At 42.8% G+C, this 20,453-nt stretch overlaps 1 protein-coding gene across 1 annotated transcript in view; it reads right to left on the bottom strand.

Moving 5' to 3' along the window:
- The window catches only part of LOC144468346 (nephrin), a 210,771-nt gene that overhangs the window by 169,917 nt on the left and 20,401 nt on the right, over positions 1-20,453 (bottom strand). Inside the window, exon 2 of the mRNA XM_078177757.1 lies at positions 11,385-11,517. Coding sequence (XP_078033883.1) covers positions 11,385-11,517 — 133 coding nt within the window. The remainder of the gene's footprint in view (positions 1-11,384; positions 11,518-20,453) is intronic.

The raw sequence follows: 20,453 nt of genomic DNA, 5'->3' as shown, positions 1-20,453 counted from the left end.
GACAGTAATAGAAAAAGAGAAGCAGAGAGATAGAGAGACGATAATAAAGAAACAAGAACCAGAGAAACAGCGAAAGAAAAGGAGAGCCAGAGGAAAAGAAATACAGAGAAAGAGAGAGAGGAGTCGCGGGCAAGAGGCGAAGGAAGGCTTTCCACTCATTTCTCTCGATTCGTGAGCCAGCGGAATCGAAGCGCGCTGTTACAGAGATTTTTCACCCGCGCGGATCATCCCCCGGTATCGATCCCGCGGCGTCTCGCGAGACGCGATCGCGGAATTAGCCGCAGAGCCGGAACAAAACTCGTCTGGCCTCTGTGTAACGACCTCCGCGGTATATCGATAACCTACGATCCGCAGAAAGAAAGAAAGAGCATAGAGAGAGGGAGAGAGTCGGAGTCGGAGAAGGAGGGTGAACTACAAATCCGCTTCCTCTCGAGATTGCGGATGCTTCGCTCCGCCTCGCCTTGCCAGACAATCGGCGGCCGTATTTACGACGGCCGAGAATGCGAGAACGCCCGCCAGAATTATTATATTAGAGAGGATGACGGAGAACGAGATTTACGAAATCCATTGTCCTCTTTCTACGGCCGAAGAAGAGAACCACGGCTGTCCCGTAACGATCGCGGGACCGTCTCGACCGGTTCCAATTTTCATTAGGCGATCCTTCCCATTGTCTGGCCCGGGGAGACGCGGTTACCGTTGGACATGCGTACGTTCCGCGACCGAGGAATCCTTTCGAGCCTTTCAGGAACCGTCGCGCTCGCCGGTTCTTGGCTAATTCTTTGCTCAGTGTCGTATTAGTATCGCATTCACTTTGTCGAGATTCCGGGGTCGGCAAGCTATTGTTAGACCGTGGGTGTTCATACGCGGTGGATACGCGGAATAATTAATTTATTATTAGAAAAATTATTAATTTATTATTAGAAAAGTTATGAAGGACTTAGTTATTAACTGGTGTTATATGGACTATGCTGGCGTTAGTTGTTAAGTATATTCTGTATTAGGTATTAATCAAGTATTATTTATATTATATTTATTTAAGCATTTTCAGAATTACCAAATAAAAGAACGATAATTTTGACAGATTTAAAATTAATTATCTAGAAGCACAGTTATTCCGACGCGTTATACTTCGAACGATGATATACTACAAGCATTTCTATAAAAATTAAATATACCAAACAAATGCAATATTGAAAATATACATATAATTAAATAAATTAAGAGAGGACCGTGGAGACGATAAGAGCACGAAAGACTGAAAATTCTACAAGTCCACTTCTTGCCCTCGATACAGCAATTCGCGATAAATAACAACGCCGTAGACCCTCTAAAATATTCAATTATCGGCGAAACCGAGGCACGGTATAATAATTTTAAAGCATCTATCCGCGTCGCGGAAATATTTCGCGGGTACGGGGATAAAGTGGTTCGCGACTGCGAGCGACGATGTTATTAATGCGCCCGGCGCTGTGTTCCCGAGAGCATCACGGTTATTATTCGCGGGCCGGCGGCGCGACGTTAGAGAGAGGCGAAAGAGGACGAATCCACTTTCGCCCGCCGCGTTTTCATCGAGGCGATCGGCGCGGCGCGTTCGATTAAACGTCGACGCGTCCATGGTAACGCGTTCCCGATCGCGAAGTTAATTGACCCGTTCCGCGACGGTATTGTGGTCGACTTACGTGCAGGAACCCGACCGGTGTGCACGCGCGCGCGTCTTGCCAGCCCGTAGCCACCGCGCGCTGGTTCCGCACCGGCTCGAATTATCGCTCCATTGTCCACGCTGTTACACAACAGGGTAGCGGACCTCTCTCGTACGCGGGAACGCGCGGGTACGGATGAACCGACAAACCGTCCCCCCTTCCCCTGTGCCGGCCATTATTACGGGCTATTGTCACGCGTCGCTCGGTCCCCGATTAACCGTTATCGCGGTAGTTGGACGTCGCTTAACTAATAGCGGCCAGTCGGAGAATTTCGTTCCTTCGACCGATTTTTCTCGGTCGTGACTCCCTCTCTCTATCTATCTATCTCTCTCTGTCTCTCTTTCTCTCCTGCCTCTGGACCGGTTAGATAAATCGTGAGTTACGTTGACAGGCACTGACTATGCGCGGATCACGGCCACAGTCACGCCCAACCTACTATCTAGGTCGTTCTACGCGAAATAGATCGGCTCGCGTGATCGAATTAGAGCGGTTTCACCGGAGAGCCCCGGGAAAAATAGATCTTCGCGATACAGTAGAATATCGATTTCTCGAATTCGGGATTGATAGGGCGGTTCTTTCTATTTTCGGTTCGTTGTTGGCACAATTGTTGCCAGGTTATTAGGGGGAATGAACGAAAATCTGTGAAGGGGTGCGTGAAAAGTCGTGGTTTAATTGGCAGGGGATGATTTTGTATGAAAAATTATGTCGAAGGGGAGGATAGGATTTTTTTATTTAAGGCTCTTTTTAGAGGAAAAATAGGTTGCAAAAGTAATACTGTTGAATTGTTGTCGTAGTAGAGGCGATATAATAATGACAGATTTTTTTTTAATTTATTTTTTTCGAGAGCGCAATTTTAAATGGGGAAATGATGGTCTCTATTTTCGAGGATATTTCAAAGGTCTTAAAGACGTCTTTTTTCAGTCGTTGAAACGATGTCCAGTTCCAAACGTCTTCAAGACGCCTGAACAACGTCTCAAATACGTCGACCTTTTAATATTTGAAATCAGACTTCTTAAAATCATTTATTTTAAAGCGTAAGACATTGAGACCTTAAATGGCCATAAAATGGACATCTTTACGACGTTCAGTACTTATTAAATAAAAACGAACGAGTCTTCGCATAGGCTCTTCTCCTTAACCGCTCGTGAGCACACCCCTAATATCCCCACACCACCGCGCCCCATTACAACTCGAAATCCAGCTTATCTTCTTATCATTGTTACTAACAACTCCAGCGGTAAATACCCCAAAAACCATAAGCAGCCCGGCGGATATCATTAGACACAGTTTTGCGAACCCTACCGCCGCGCGAAATCTCATCAAAGTGTGAGTGTCGCGCCTCGGGGGACCTCTGGCTGTAAGAGAGAAAGAGGCCAGAGAGCGAGAGAGAAAGGGAGAGAGAAAGAGAGAGAGAGAGAGAGATTGTACGCCGGAAGATACGAAGGATCAAGTTTCGTCCGCCGTCTCCTGTTAGACGACGTCGTTCGAAACGGTTTCCGGTTCTCCGGGGCGGAATTACAGATAATCGTTTCGATCGCTATCAGACTTTTAACGAGGTCCGCGGGGGGAGGAGGAGGGAGAGGAGAGAGAGAGAGAGAGAGAGAAAGAGAGAGGATCGCGGACAATGACCGGGCCGGACACAAGACAGCCCGAGCGAGCACGTAACGGAAACGTAACCGCGCGGACGCGGCTCGGATTATCCGTGTAAGCTGACCGCAATAATTGGTCAGCGAGTTCTATGAATGCGATGGAGATTTAATGATAACCCCCGGATGGACGTAACCCGGACTCCGAAATCGCCGGGGTGACGCCCTAGCCCCTCCTCCCTCCTCTCTCTCCATCCCTCTCTCCCTCCCCGCGCCACACACGCCGGCCCGATAGATAAATGGTGACCGATCACAGATCATCGACCTGATTTGCATTCGGCCGCGGACCGATATCGGGCGGCAGCAGCAGCAGCAGCAGCAGCAGCGGTCCGCTTTTATCTCGGCGTATCCGCCGTCGTCCGCCTAGATTTCCTGTCCGCCAACGATAAATGATGTCGATGTATGTTTGATGTCCATATATCGATAAATCATCTCTCTTTTAGTGCGCGCGACCGATGACAGCCTGCTAATTCACGACAAGCTAATAAACCGTTAACTATGGGATTCGAGCGCGGACGGTAAATATCGACGAGATAACGGCTTGGTCGAACGAGCGGAACGCGAGCGCGTGAAAAACGATTGTCCCGGGACGACCGTCGATCGGCTTCGCGCGCGCTGAACGCCGATCCACGCGCGCGTCGATCCTCGACCGACGAAGAAACCGGACGAGATTGTTTCGAAATTGTCGCGATGCTTTGTTTTGTTTCATTTCTATACGGCGCCGCCGTATTCGTGAATCGATTCGTTTGCACGATCCGCGATGGTTTAAGAGAACCGCGGCTTTGCGCGTGAGCTTGTTTTCTGGATATTAATTAGGTTATGTATTTTATTTTATAGGAAGAATGAGAAGGCGAGGTAAGATTCTGTGAAAACTATTTTACAGGAAAATAAAAAGAAATATAAAGAATTGCCTTTTCATATAAATAGGATTTATTGATGGTAGAATTATTTAGATAGGATCTTCAACTTTATTAATATCTATACTAACAACATTGTCTTTTTACTTTTAGAAGATTTTGATATAAATATAAAAGTCATAATATGTTAGGAGTCAATTATATTATAATATTGACAGAAACTAGGATATTTAATTGGTTCGATTTGTATATTGCAATTATGTCATTTCTATTTTAATTGTTACTCTATTATCGTTACTATTACTATTTAATTATTATTCCATTATCCTTACTATTACTATTTCTATTATTATTCCATTATCCTTACTATTACTATTTTAACTATTATTCTATTATCCTTACTATTTATATTTTTATTATTATTCTATTATCGTTACTATTACTATTACTACTATTATTATTCTAGTAATTTCTCAAAGGAATCCTTTCATGATTTATAATCACGTCCGTTGACAATGCCAATTCCATGTCGACGTTTCTACTGTTGAAATTTTCATACTATTGTTGTATTCCGAACAATTGCTTTTTGTACAAGCGAGTATACGCGATGTATTGGTGTCACATTTGTGGATTTTGTATAAATGATACCGAGAGAGCGATGCCTGTTACCGATATTATGAATCGTACTATTATAACAATTCCCTGGTTCCATTATTATTATCGTCATTACTATTACTATTGTCATCGCTACTATTATTATATTCGATTCTTGTAGAATGACCAAAAGGACCGCCAACCGGTTTATACCGAATGAATGCATTAGATACAATATTATTACTATCATTACTACTATTCTATTGAATTTTCATAAACTATTGCTAGTACATAGCTATTTTTATAGACTACTATTAGTCTATAGCTATTTTTATAAACTATTGCTAGCCTGTAGCTATTTTTATGGACCATTTGTATATTCTGCTAAATTTTTCTATATTATAATAACGCTAACTTTTATAAACTATATATTTAAGAAAATACCCGTCCCGTTTCTACCAAACAAATGCACCAAATCCATTATTATTATTACTACTCTACTATCATATCAAATTTTTATACACAAATTAAATTCTAAATATATATAAATAATTAAATTATAAAATAATTAAGTAATACAGCCCCCAGCCCGTCCACCCCCAAACAAATGCAATTAACTTAAATACATCACCGACCCTTACGAAGACAACGTCCACATTAACGAACAATTAATTTGTCATTCGAGGCGACCGACAAACGAGCAGCCCCGGTGATCGAACCGAGGGGTTAGTTTTACACAATTAACGAGCATCGCGGACTCTCAGAAAACAGGAACGATCGATCGCCCTTAGGAATCGATGGCTTTCCGTCGCGATGCCGAAGGAGGCGACGAGCGCGGCTCGCGTCACGGCTCATTTTCTCGAGGCGGAACACCGCGGCCAGCGCCGTGCTCCAAGATGGCTGTCGATCAATCCCCCTTATTAGCCATGCATTGGTACAGCTGTGTATACCTGCATAAATGAAGTTACACAGGATACGCGGTTACGATCTGGATAACAAATAGCTACGGCGCCGCGATACACGCTGTCTCTCCTCCTCCCCCCCTCATCCTCCCATCACGGTCGTTCTGTAATTAATGTGCTTCATCGTCGTAAAGTAAATGAAGGTCCCTTATGAAATGCAAATCCGACGCGAGCGCGTGATAGAGACGACGACGTCGACGACGAAGGCGATGTAGGAGCGAGAGAAGGACTTAATTAGAAAGCGTTCGAATGCAAAGTTGCGTAGCTCCGAGCGGGACGTTGCATTCTACGAACGGCATCGAGATTCCGAGCGGCTCTCTCTCTCTCTCTCCCTCGTTCGAATGGAAACTGTAACGCTGAGAGAGCGGAAACCACGTCGAGAAAACTGTTCTCTTGTTCGCGCGGTCTCGCGGCGCTCGCTGACCGAGGAATCGCGACACAGGGCGAGCACCGTGTACCCGCGATGCTTTTCGTGAGAATTTTCCAAGATTTTTACGGCCGCCGGTGGACGAGATGAGAACGAGGCGAGCAAAGCTGCCCGAGAGAGAAAGACAAAGCGAGAGAAAGAGAGAGAGTGAGTGGGAGGGGGGGCGAGTTATTCCGAGCTGCGGCAGGGGCGTTAACTATCCTGCCTTTCCACGGGAACGGACAACAGTGCGCTTATTAAACGCGTGCCAGGATTAAAAAGAAACTGCTTGCGCATTCAGGAATGTAATAGTCCTTCTCCGCAAGCACGGGGCTTGCTTCAACGGCGCGAAATATACTGCGACAAACTGCGAAGAGTTAATTGCTCGGCAGCTTTACCAAGCCGTGGAAGAAAACCGCGCGGGCGCGAGCGCGCGGCCAAAGAACTTTGTCGCGTGTTCGCGCGCGCCCCGCTTCGAAACGGCGCCGCCTAGAGAATTGCGACCGAGCATCGTCCGCGAGACACTGGCGTCCCTTTCACCGTGATTCGAATTCCGATACCATTCGGCCCTTTGCTGTCGTCAAAGGACTGCTGTAGTCAAAATGTTTCGTGAGATCGAAATAGTTGTTCGAGCAGAGATTTGAGGAATATTGGTACATCGTTACTGTAGTTGATATTTTTATTATTTTATTTAGTTCCTGGTAATTAGGAATGTTTCCGTGGTGTTAGCGAATATGTCAGCAAGTCGAAGCAAATTTTGCCAATATTGTAATTTTATTATGTCTGTAGAACATCCGAATATAATTATCGCTATAATAAATTACACGTGCTCGTTTATTTCCTTTATTATTTACAATGCATGCAATTAGCATCGTCTTTACTTTTATACAACGATCTATTTCTCGACTTTATAATTTATTTGTTAACAAGACTGTCAGCGATCGATTCACGTTTACGGCGATTGTACGAACGCGACAATTTTTCCAATGACACCGCGCTAGATACTCGGTTAATTGGCAATTAACGCGTAATGTTTATAATGCGACGCGATTCTCCTCGATAAGAGAGAGATCCAGCACTGCAAATTGGAATGATTTTTAGGTTGAACAGCCGGCGAAATAATAATTGCTGCGATGCGCTTAATAACAACTGGGACACGCGCCGGCTCTAGACATTTTGCGATCGGACTTTTCAGCTGCGGAATTTTCGCAAATTTAATTACAGTTTCCCGCCTCCCCCCCCCCCCCCCTCGTTCCTTTGCCAGTAATTCCTGTGCCATTCGGATTTCAAACTTTATCGATGGAATAGTAGGTATGCACGGCACTGAATGCATATATATATACATATATATATGTGTGTATATTTCTATTTAATAATAACGGTGCATTACCAAATTACGGTTGATTGAACAGTCAATTTTGCATCGATAGCTCCATCAATCAGAACGAAAGTAATATCAATGGCGTATATTCATAACAGCGAATGATTCCGAATGCCTCGGTGCTATAGCATACGCTATAGTGTATCAGGAATTCGGCCATTTTGCTATTACGCTTTTGTCTCTCGTCGAACGCAAATTAGACGGCGAACGGGACAAGAAGACGCTCGAGGTGCTATCTAATTATTTATATTTAAATGTTGAATATATTTTCTATTTATTCTGACTGGAGAAGACTTTTTATTTAATCGAATTAAGATTCAAAGGAATGTCATAAAGTGAGAAGCACGGGTTTAGAACTTTCGTTGTTGAACAATATATTGTATATTATATTTTTAATTCTATATTTATATTTTCTATATTTTATTATATGTTAATTTCTATATTTCTATATTTTAATTCTCTATTTTAATATTACAGTTCTTCCAAAATGGCGTACAAGAAGTGGAATTTTTTCTATCGATCCACGCTTTATTAACAATCTTTTAAATATTCTAAGCCTAATAGAGTCGAGAGGTTGTAACAGGTTAGCTGCGAAACAACGTATGAATAAACAATATCTAATAATATATTTATTTTCTTCCTCGCTTCTTTTTTAAATTCTAGTTCCAATAAAATGGCGTCTTTTAATAGGATTTTTCACATCGATCCACGCTTAATCAACAATCTTCTAAAGATTCCAAGCCTAACGGAGCCAAGAGGATGTAACAGGTTAGCCCGGCCGTTTAAATCCGCGGAAATAATTCCGGCTCGAGGCCGCATATGGCTGACGACGCGTCGCCGTTCGAAGCGCGCGCGCGTTAAACGCGGTCGGATTTTTAACGGAATATTTCACGGGATCGCGGGCGGGTATTAGGAATCTTTTACGAGGCCGTTGCGTATTACGTGGCAGCGCCCGGTGCTCCACCAACGGCGGCAGGTTATACCGTAAATTACGTCGAAATACTTTTGTCCGTGCCGGAATAACGGCGGCGGCAGCGGGGGCAGAGTTCGCCCCGTTCCAGGGCGACTCGGCGCGACGCGCGCGTCGCGAACCCTAAGGATTCGCATGAATTTCCGGCTGGAGCCGCCGACTCGCGCCGACCAAATTTATTCTCCCCGTGGCACGAGCGTCGTCGTCGTCGTCGTCCCCCCTCCCCCTCCCCTCCACCTCCGGTTCGCCCGTTGGCATCCGCTCGCAGAGATTAAATATTAATATTGAATTCTGCTTCTGCAGCTACCGGGCGCGGCTCGAATATCATTGGCGCCTTCGAACCAAGACATTTCGAAAGTTTTTATCGTCGAGTACCGGGCGTACGAGTGCCGGCGAACCATGAACGCGGAAGGGGTGAGAGGTAGATAGATAGATAGAGAGAGAGAGAGAGGGAGAGGGAGAAGGGGGTGCTCTTTCCTGGCCTCGACTCCGGATCCGCAGCTCGCGAGACGAATAAAACCGAGTTTGCGCCTCTTTTATGCATTTTTCTTCCCGCGGAATAAGACTTTTTTACGAGGCGACGTAATGCCCGCCACGAAAAGCCCCAGCTTGCAACCGAGATTCCGCCTGTACTCTCTATCGTGCCCCGATCTTTCCGGTCTCTGTTGCCGATCGCCCCGACCGCGCCGCGAATTCGACGTTTCATTCCGGTAACCTATGCACGCTCCCGGCGCGGCCGATGATTCTTTTACCCGTGCTCCGTCGACCAGAAATCTTATTTAGGAGATGCGGTTTTGCTTGGTGGGGGGCGTATCGGAGGTGTGCGAGGTTAAAAATGCATTGTACAAGGTATTGCAATTAACTGACTTAGTTGTATTATTATTTAAGTGCATTGGGATTTAATTGCGGCGTGATTCAATTATATTGGGATTCAGTTGCATTGTAATTCAATTATTATGTAATTCGGTTGCATCGTAATTTATATTGTAATGCAAATTTATGGTAATTCAATAGTATCGTAATTTAATTACATTGTAATTCCGCTGCATTGTGATTCAATAGTATCGTAATCTAATTGCATTATAATTCAGCTACATTGTAATTCAATTGATTCGTAATTAAATTACATGGTAATCCAAAAGTATTGTAATTCAGTTGAATTCTAATACAATTACCTTGTAATTCAGTTGCATCGTTATTCAGTTACATTGTAATTCAAACGCATATTAATTCAATTAATTTGCAATTCAAATACATTTTAATTCAATTAAATTGCAATTCAAATACATTTCAATTCAATTACATTGTAACTCAAACGCACGGTAATTCAACTACATTGTAGCTCAAACGTATTGTAATTTTAATTCAATGTAATTCAATGAAATCGTAATTCAGTTAAATTGTAATTCAGTTGAATTCTAATGCAATTACGTGTTCTTATAATAAATAATCAAGTATACACACGTGTACCTAGAAAACGCCAACAGAAATCATATCCGAAAGAACCCGCAAATTCAGATCACATTCGGACGTAACACGCAATTCCGGCCATGCTCGAACGAGCACGCGCGAACTATTTAACCGTAGCTAAACAATGCGCCTCATAGTAGTCGCCGTCGAACAATCCGTCATGTAATACCGGGACAATTCAATCAACTGAATCAACAGCGTTTCGCGTTGCGAGCACACACATACATGCACACGCACGGTGTAAGAAGCATGCCGTGGCGGCATCGACTGGAGATTTCGCCTGGCGCGCAGCAGCGCGGTTGTCAAACTCATCGGCGAAAGAATTCTTAATTTCGACCGGCTGGAACCGCAGCGTCGACCACACGGGCCGGGGTGTCCCGGGGCTAGTTTCCCCATTGGTTCCAGCCTCGATTTATATTTCTGCGCGCAGCAGAACAGGGGATCGAAGCGCGCGCGCGCGCGCGCGGAGCCAATGGTAATTTCTTTCGGTTCCAACAACCCCGGGAACGGTGCTCGGTTTTTACGGTGGCGCGGCGCGCGAGCACCGACGACAGCCTCGTTGAATATATCGGCGAAAGAGCCGCGTGGAGATTTAAAAGGTCTCGCATTCTCCCTCTCTTTCTCACTTTACATATATATGTACAGGGTGTCCAGTTTTTAACCCTTTGCACTCGAAGTCATTTTAACTGTAATTCTAAAATAACTTCTCTGACGTAGAGCATTTCCATTTTATATAATAAAAATGTATTTTATGCATATGAAATTGAATCTTGCAACTCATGCAGCAATAGTTGTACCTTTGGTAATTTTTGATATCTAATTTTTCAGAATATAGAAATTATTTTGGAAAGTGCTGTAACAATTTTAATGGTGCCTCAGAGTCACCATTCGAGTGGCAAAGGGTTAACACTTTAGCCTATAAATCGGCTTCTTAGCCCAATTAGCAGCCCGTGAATCGGTTGTCGTAGCAACCAATAATTTGTTATCCATTAGGTTGGTAATGTAAATAATATAAAACCGCATATCTTTTTTCAAAAGCTATTTAATCGAAATGTGCCCCATTTGTTTCAATATACTTTTCCCAACGCGAGTTTAATTCATAGATGTCCGTGTTCAAGAAATTCTGATTTTTCAGATCAATAAACTATAGTATGGAATTTTTTTAAAAAACATACTGTTTTTAGCCCATAGAAACCACGCGTACGTCGTAACAAATAATTGCGAAATAAAATGAAGTAAAATGAAAAATTTTATAAAATATAGATCTTTCGCCAACTTACTTAAAAACTGGAACACCCTGTATATACCTCTCTCTCTCTCTAACTTTCGCTCTCTTTCTATCTCTTTTTCTTTATCGCTCCGACGCACTCGCGCGCGTAAATAACAATGACGGCTTACCTGTAGAGTGGCTCGCCGCTGTCCTCTTTGAACCAGAGCACCATAGAGACGGCATCGTTCGGCTCGCGGGGTTGTATATTACAGGGCAAAGTCGCCCTCTGTCCTGCCACCCCCTGTATCGACTCCATCGGTACTGGAACACACATAACGACACACCGTTCAAAACTCTGCACTCGGCAAACGGTCGACGAAAACGAGGAATTACGAGCCCGTGATAAAACTGTTAATTACGATGCCGCGCGATAGATAGAGGTTGGAATAAATAATTGGCGGAGAGAGAAATCGCGAGGACGAATGGGAGAAGGGAATAAGGGTTCGCGGACGATGGGATTCGGTGGTAGATGGAAAGGAATTTGAGCCTATAACGCGTAAGAGATCTCAGTTTATGATGCGTAAGAGATCTGAGCTTATAACGTGTAAGAGATTTGAGTCTATAACGCGTAAGAAATTTGAGCCTATAATGCGTAAGAGATCTCAGCCTATGATGCATAAGAAATTTGACCTTATAACGCGTAAGAGATTTGAGCCTATAACGCGTAAGAGATCTGAGCCTATAACGGGTAAAAGATTTTTAAAATAATTTTAATATTATGGAAAACAAGATTTCAAGAATTATTAAAAGTACAACTTTTGTCGCACGAGTTACAAGATTCGATGCATAAAATATACTTTGTCGTATAAAATAGAAATGCTATATATTAGAAAAGTTATTATAAAATTACAGTTCAAATAGCTTCGAGTGCAAAGGGTTAGACGCTGAAATATTAATAACAAGGGACTAGAATTTTATTCCAACTTTAAAGCACTAATATCCATACTTAACAATTTATTTAATAATTGATTGATACTACTACCAATTTCCATCGCGAGTCGGACTCGTCAAAGCGCGGCAAGGGGTTAATTCCCGGCCGTGTCGTCGCAGAGACGCGCGCGAAAATGTATCGACGTCCCGTTTAAAAGGCTTTTATCGAGGTCGCCGCGGCTGTGCTTCGAGCACCTTCGGAATTAAGAATTATGACGTGGCGTCGGCCGGGGCGAGTTATGGACACCTTCTTCGTCGACGAAAAAAGGAGAAGTCGCGAGGCCGGTGATCCATTACCACCGCGAGAGTGCCGGAGTGTATCGACGGTTACGTTAATAGGGTGGAAATAATTTATTGGTTTTTCGTATTCACCGCGGCGGCGCGTTCGTAGACGGCCCCCCGCGCGCGACGACCGGGCCCGCGTTATAAAATACACTTTAACGGCTCGATAGGAATTGCGCGCACGCATGCCGGCGAATCGGTTTAATCTTTCATGCCGGCGAATCGACGGGAAAATCGTGGGCGAAATGAATCACCCGAAGCCGCGAGACGCCGGGTTTCTTAGCTCGGTTTCTAAATGTTGCACGATGACGGTGTACGGTATTCAATCGACGACTAGACTGTGGATATTTATGCGAAATGAAGTTTGGAGGCGTCGGTTGCAAAATTTAGGAACCAAGAGCGATGTTGATTTTGATTGTTTCAACCCTTTACGTCTGAGTGGCGACTCGAAGGCACCGTAAAAATTGTCCACAGCTCGAAATAATTTTAATATAGTCAGTTTGTTTTTATTTAACATTAAAATTGCCTGAGGGTAATTTTTCATGAAATTGACATAATTGTTATTATAATTTTTAAAATGAGGAACTGATTATGATAGGTTTGTAGGTTCCAAGTGCGACGTTGTTGGTTTTGATTGACAATTTTAACCCTTTACCTTTTTACGAGTGGAGTCTCTTTATTTATAATAAATGTAATAATAAATATGGCAACTGCATAATAATTATAGTAGTAACAGCGTAATAATTATAGTAATGGAATAATAAATATAACGATAGCATAATAATTATAAGAATGGAATAAAAAACAAACACAAGATAGTACCCTAAAAAATGCTATTGTTATACTTATTATTCTATTGTTATATTTATTCCGATATCGTTACATTTATTATTCCATTCCTATAATTATTAAGCTAAATGTTACATTTACTATTCTGTTGTTAGATTTATTACGCTATCGTCGCATTTATTATTCTATCGTTATATTTATTATGTTATATTTATATTTATTACGCCGTCCTTGCATTTATTATTCCATTATTACATATCCCCCGCTATCTTTACACTCGCTATTCCATTGTTACATTTACTCTGGCATCGTGACATTTATTATTCCCTTGTCATATTTATTAAAATAAATACACAGCAGCGAAATAATAAACGTAGCCCTTCCCGGAGGGAACGAGGTTTTCGGAAGTTCCGCCCGTCCACGGCGCGTGTGAAAATAAACGGCGCGGCCAGCTGGGGGATTACGCGTTCGACGCCGAGTACACGGCGAGCATTAATTTCGTCGGACGAACGACGCTCGCGAACGACAAACCGTAACCGCGCGTAAAACAAATCGGTTGTCGGTCGTTCGACGCTTAGCGGACGCTTCAGCACGGTTCACGACACCCGGCCCTGTCCTCCCTCGCACCGACACCGACGACGCCGAGCACTTCCGGCAGTAATGCAGATATGCATCGAGCGAGAGCACGCCGCACCTAGTCGCTCCATCCGACGGCTATACACCCCCGTAGACACGGAACAGGCGATTGAAGAAATCGGCTGCCAGCGAGGAAAATTACGCTTGACGATTTTGGGTTAATATTCTTAGGTGAATTAGCCAATTCTTAGGTTATCTAGCCAATTTTTAGGTGAACTGGCGAATTTTTTGGTAAATAGGTAAACAAGCAAATTTTTAGGCGTACTAGTCAATTTTTAGATACACTAGTCAATTTTTAGGTAAATTAACCAATTTTTAGGGAAACAACAATTGCGATTTTTCCTTTAGAAAATAGCATTTAACCCTTTCGATACGAGTGTCCCGTCCACTATGACACTCTCGCTGAAATTATCCTAAATTCTAGGAAGATTTAGGAAAATTTAGGAAAATTATCCTAAGCGTTAAATAAAAACTGTGCCTGGTACCTCAATTTTTTAAAACAATAACCATTGCTTCTAACTTCAATATTAAAAGATATTTATATAAAATTCTGTTATTTATACCGGTGATCGCATAAATGACGCATATATCATTCACTCGTCCATACTTGTCGTCGCATCGGTCCTGTATAATATCCGGCGCTGGTGACGGAAGGGTTAATGTGCAATCGCGAACGAAAATTCGTGGACGTTTTTACGGGCGATTCGATCGGCAACAATTTTTCAGAAAGTTCGCGTCTCCGGCTTTCCCCACCTGTTGCATTATGCAAAAGCATGTTACAGGAAAATGAACGATGCATGGGGGCGTAGATATATTGTATATATGTACAATATACGTAGAAGTTTCAAGCTTTAAAATGAGAGCCCGGGCTCGTTGTTGTACGACACGGCGTTTACGAAATTGCGGCGGCGCGATGTCGACGATTCGTCAAACATCGGAAATAGAGCGCGAAGAATAACTTTTCTATTTGTTGTATGTCCGAATTAACGCTTTATGGGTTGGAGAATTTTTATTTTATGATATTGAAATTTATGCGAAGGATCATCAACGATTATAAGACCATATATATTTAAAAATAATGTATTATATAATATAATATTTAAACACTATATATTTGTAGATTTAACTGATATTCACATTGTTATTGGTTACCTCATATAATTATATAATTACACGTCGTATTATATAATTATATAATTGTAAGTGATATTATATAATTATGTAAATGCAAGTCGTACGATATAATTATATAATTACGACGTATACGTCATCTTGCGAAGAAATAAAAATTATTCGATAAAATCCTATTATACTTAACCTTTGTACTCTCTTTTTACAATTTTATAAATAACATATAATATATCACACTTTTTCAACAGTAAGTAATAAATGAATAAAATATTATTTACAACAAATATACGAGCAATTGGAATTCAAATTGGAACTTATTCGATGGAAGACATAATTAATAACAAATATATATAATTAATAAAAAAAGTAACCAATATCCGAGTCGAAGGACTCCGCTTCATGCAGCTAAAACACCCCCAGTAATCTGAACTGAAACTAACATCTTCCAGGAAAACGATCTAGAATTCCGAGTAAAAGCGATTCCGTGTACAAAGGGTTAAACCAGAGGAAACGTTCAACGTCTCGCGATCCCTTAAACGGCGACGCACACGTTCTCGAGAAAAATCAAACTGTGGTTAAAATAAACTCTCCGTAATCGTGTCGAGCCTCTCTCTCTCTCTCTCTCTCTCTCTCTCTCTCTCTTTCTCTCTCGCCCCCGTTACCCCCGTCGCTCCAACCCTCTCTCGATTCGCTTCACCGGAACGGTCCGCGCAACCCCGGGGTTGGTTTATCGCGACGCCTTCAGAGAAATTATGCTCTCGCGTGCGCGGGTATAATCCGCGCTAACGAGTGCGAGCCGCCGCGGTAACTTGTCGGAGAGACCTCGGCGGGAGCGAGAACCGCGGCGTCGAGGCCCCGGCGGAAAAAGGACAAGCAGCGCGGCTGGATTTAGGAACGCTTCGACAGAAACGTTAATGATCGCGGCGCGGCGAGAACCCCCTTTCGGAACCGGTTCACCTGATTTCCGAAAATTCGGGACGCGGCTAGGAGATCGTCGTCGGTCTCGTTCCCGCGAAAATGGATTAATTACCGCGTTTCGGTCAGGCTCCTTTGAGCCGGGCCCACCGTCGACGTTCGAGCAATTACTTTTCCGCGTTTTCCTGTTTTTCCGTGATGCCCGCCGGACCGTGATTCGCGGATAAAAGTGTTGCGGCCGGCCGTCCGCTGTCAAAGGAACAACCGAGCGCGGCTGCGCGATACCCCTCGTCGAAATAATACGGATCAGCGTGCCCGTAATCGGGTTGATCCGCGCTGACTCCGGCGAACGTTTATTGAAAAAGATCCGGTTTTGTATGAGGACCGTAGAACTTTTCGTTGAAATCGGTTTTTTTTTATGTCGAAGCGAATGTTTTTGGACAATGGCGGGTTAGTTGGGCGATTTTCGTGGTTGGAAATTTGTTTGCCAGTTTATTTTAGTTTTCAATTTGTATATTTTAATTTTTATATATATTTTATATTTAAGGAATATAGGACTGTCGTATGTGTACATATTTATTCGATGTTACTGTTAGTTTCTATATTCTCGCAAACTCTGTTAATTAATTCTTCACCACAAAGTTACTGTCAAAAATAGAGACTTTATTATTATTACACCAAGTTGCAGTATCTCGGCCACTGCTTTTCTTTGTCCGCGGGTAAACTATGCAACCCCCGTGGATTAGCATTGCAGAAACCGTGTACGAAGTGCACGTCAGCGTGTCCACCGTTTCGCCAAATCTTGGCATCCTGATGCCGAGTGCTCACTCGATAATTTGTCCAACTGTTATCCTGCAACAACACATCAACTGATTCGGAGTGCTCGATAATGTTTATCTTATGGTTTGCTTGTGGCGCAAGGATATCGGATAGCCCTGTGTTTATCCATACTCGCTTCCAATTATGGGAACAGTCTCGCATGAAGGAGAGCGGCGGTCGAAACACGGAAACTTGGCGAAACAACGAAATATCTATTTTATATTGTTTTACATATTTTTAACCCTTTGCACTGGGATTCCTTTCACGTCTGACTCGTGATTATGATTTCTAATAACCTGTTAAGTAAGGATGTTATTTCGTCTTTTTAAGTCCTTTTGCCACTAATATTTAAGCGCCGAAGTAAATATTATTAATACACTATAAATATTAATTTTATTTCTCCTCCAAGAAATTATTCCAATCGAAAATTATTTAATCATTGTAACTGCAAAGATAAAAGTAAGGGGTTCATATTTTCCTTAACAAAGCGTTAACTTTGTAAATCTCATGTAACAAGTTCTTCATTTTTTTCAATCACTAGAACAAGCTCTGCTAGTTTCAGGACACCGTGTATAGGCTCTGTTGACCCGAATTTAAATTTCGCAGCAAATTTTCGCGCAACGCTTCCGAATTGGAGGACAGAAGGGGAATTAATTCAATTTTCTCTTTGAAATAGTTTTGCATTTGGTTTGCTTGTTGCGTTGTATTTATTCGTATAAACGCGTTGCCTCTCAACTCTCTCTCTCTCTCTCTCTCTCTCTCTCTCTCGCTCTTTTTCTCTATTATACATATACGAATAAATGCGAAGCACACAATCGAACTAAATATTCGCGAAACCGAATCAGAGAAAAAAAAAAGTGATCGAAACAGTTATTTCCTTCTCGGCATTGTTGTACAAAATTGTTCTGCTTTCGACAGAATCAATAGGAACCGCGGTATAACAAATTGACAGAAAAATCGAGGCTCTCTTCCAAACCGAAATCTGATCGTAGAACGTCAAATTTGACGTAAATTTTCAGCGTCGATTGCACGCGCGAAATTTTCTATAATTTCGATCCGGGACGTTTTAATTTGAATTCGAAACAAAAATTATTCGTCGAAAAACGTGCGGCGCACGCGCGTCGATCGCACGTACCTCATCGCACGTATAATCAGTCCCATAAGTATTCGAGGAGTAAGATCAATATATTTTTGTTATTAGTTAATCAATTTTGTTATAATTTCGTATAAATAAACTTTATATATGGGTTCATTCGTAATGAAAAGTTTAATGCAAAATCGCGTCCCTTGATTTCAATGAATTTCTCTTGTAAGCAACGAGGGCTAAAATTACTTTATTTTATGCCAAATTAATTTTGCTACAATAAGGTTTAGATTTCAAAAAATTGTCAAGTAGTAAAACTGTTGGCAGGAGTCACAAGAATAAATTTTGTATGCATAAAAATTGATTCTGTTAAATAGAATGGAAATATCACGAACCAGAAAAATGATTTCAAATTAACAGTTAAAATGGCTCCGAGTGCAAAGGGTTAACAAGGGGTTCCCATCGACGGTCCAGGCCCTCCTTTTTGTTTTTCGGATTCATCGCAAACACGTCGCGGCAAATTACCGCTTCGACGGCGGCGGCGGCGCGCGGCCCGGCCGCAGCCTCCGCCGACGGTTCAAAAGTTAATCACGGCGCAAACAATGCTCGGCACTCCGATGAATGTTCCGTTAATGCAACAACATTGTGCCGGACTCGTGGACGCCGAGCACCGCGTCCCCGATAAAATCGATGGAATGAAAGGCAACGTTTTCCGTCCCTTTTGTCGCGCGCGTGGGGCACAAGCGACGGCTCGTCGCGTTGTCCGGATTATCAACCCCCTCGTCGCTTGATAGTCCGCCGCCGCCGCTGAATTTTCGTCCGTTCGATTTCACCCCGGCGTTACACCGCCGTGTGTAACGTTCCGCTCGCACAAACGCCCGAAAACGCTCTTCTCCTCCCCTCCCCACACACAGGGTTCCACGAGTGTTTCGCGATACGTTTCAATGGCGCAATCTACGCAAGTTGCGGCACCGGCTCTAACCCTTTTTTTTCGCTGCGGATTGTTCGCGCGGCTCTCTATTTCGACGGGTAACGAGGCGGACGTGCTACGAAATCGAGACGAGATGGATGAGCGCGCGCGCGGGTTGAGACGAAACGTAAGATATTGTAATTTATTGGCGGGGTTATTGTTTATGGGATTATTGAAAGAGTGGCGTCGAGTTTTGGAGGCTTGTGTGTCATGGTTTGATCCTTTGCGATGATACTGAGACATCAGGGAATGATTTTTACATATTTTTATTTGGGTGACTAATTAAAAATTAATTGTTTTGCTGTCTATATATCTGATTTTCCAGAATGGCAAATTTTTTCGTGATAATTATATCTTTTTGTGCATTAAATAATTATATATTATATTCAAATTTACTTTGTATATATTATTATGTCAGGTTATTTTATTCCAGAAAGTATATTAATTTTGTAAATTTATTTTGGACTTATAGTTATGTTTAAATTTACTTCATAGTAATTATTATTATATTTAAATTTACTTTAGTCTAGTAGTTATATTTAAGTTCACTTTATACTAGTAATTATATTTAAATCTACTTTATACCAGAATTTTATATTTCAACCATTTACTCAACATAACCTTAAAATCACCATATCCATAACAAACGAAAAACACCAAAAAATTCAAATACTTATTCAAATTAAATATTAACCCTCGGTACTCGAAACCGTTTTAACTCTAAATAATTTTTACAAAATCTATAAAACAATCTAAAATTACCAAACTATCGAACAACCAAATTGTTCCATACAGCAGCGTCATCGCGTTCGATCGCGCGCGCCGTTGCAAAAAATATCGACCAGCGGCCGGCTTGTTTTCGCGTCGGAAGATTTTTTTAGCAGCGCGGAACAGCTACAGGGAAGAGGCGGCCATGATTAAGCGAGGTATCATCCTCGGATATTTTGAACACACGGACAAGAGAGCAATTGATTTTCTTGTCACAAGTTTAATTACTTGCGGATGATGAACGAGCCGCGGTAGCCGGCGTTACTGTTAATCGCGCAAACATAGGGAGCCCCTCTCTTCCTCCCTCCCTCTTCTCTCTCTCTATCTCTCTCTCGTTACTCTTTTTCACTCTCCGTCTCTCTTTCTCTCTCGACTCTCTGCGCTCCACCGACGCAAAAAATGCACAGCTTAACGAAACTCTGGACGCCGGGAGCACGTGTAACCGTATTCTATAACACGGGCGGGTTAACAGGGCCGCTTTTTTTTCTCCTCTACCCCGTTCACCGGCCATCCCCCCCGGTCACAGAGAGAGAGAGAGAGAGAGAGGGGGGGGGGGGCGAACAGAGCGCTCCTCTGAACTGACAGTCAAATTTTCCCGTGGAAAAGCTTGATGAAAGCGCGACCCGCGCCGGCGAAAGCGATGGTATCTGAAAATGCTAAGAGAGGAAGAAAACAGAGGAAGGGGTGGGGGAAAGAGGATGAAGGGGGTCGACCGATGGATCTCGCCGGTCAAAAGTTTTAATTAATCGGGCCGCGCGCGCGCGCGCGCGGGGCCGCAAGGTATTTTTATTAATTTCCTCCGGCTTCTTCTTCCTGTTCCGTCTTCCCTGTCAGCGCGCCTTCCTAGACGGCGAGCCCCGGTACCCGGGGGGG

Source organism: Augochlora pura, chromosome 4 (genome assembly GCF_028453695.1).
Source record: "Augochlora pura isolate Apur16 chromosome 4, APUR_v2.2.1, whole genome shotgun sequence".
Lineage (NCBI taxonomy): Eukaryota > Metazoa > Arthropoda > Insecta > Hymenoptera > Halictidae > Augochlora > Augochlora pura.
Note: the sequence above shows the minus strand (reverse complement) of the source record. Positions and strands in the feature narration are given on the sequence as shown.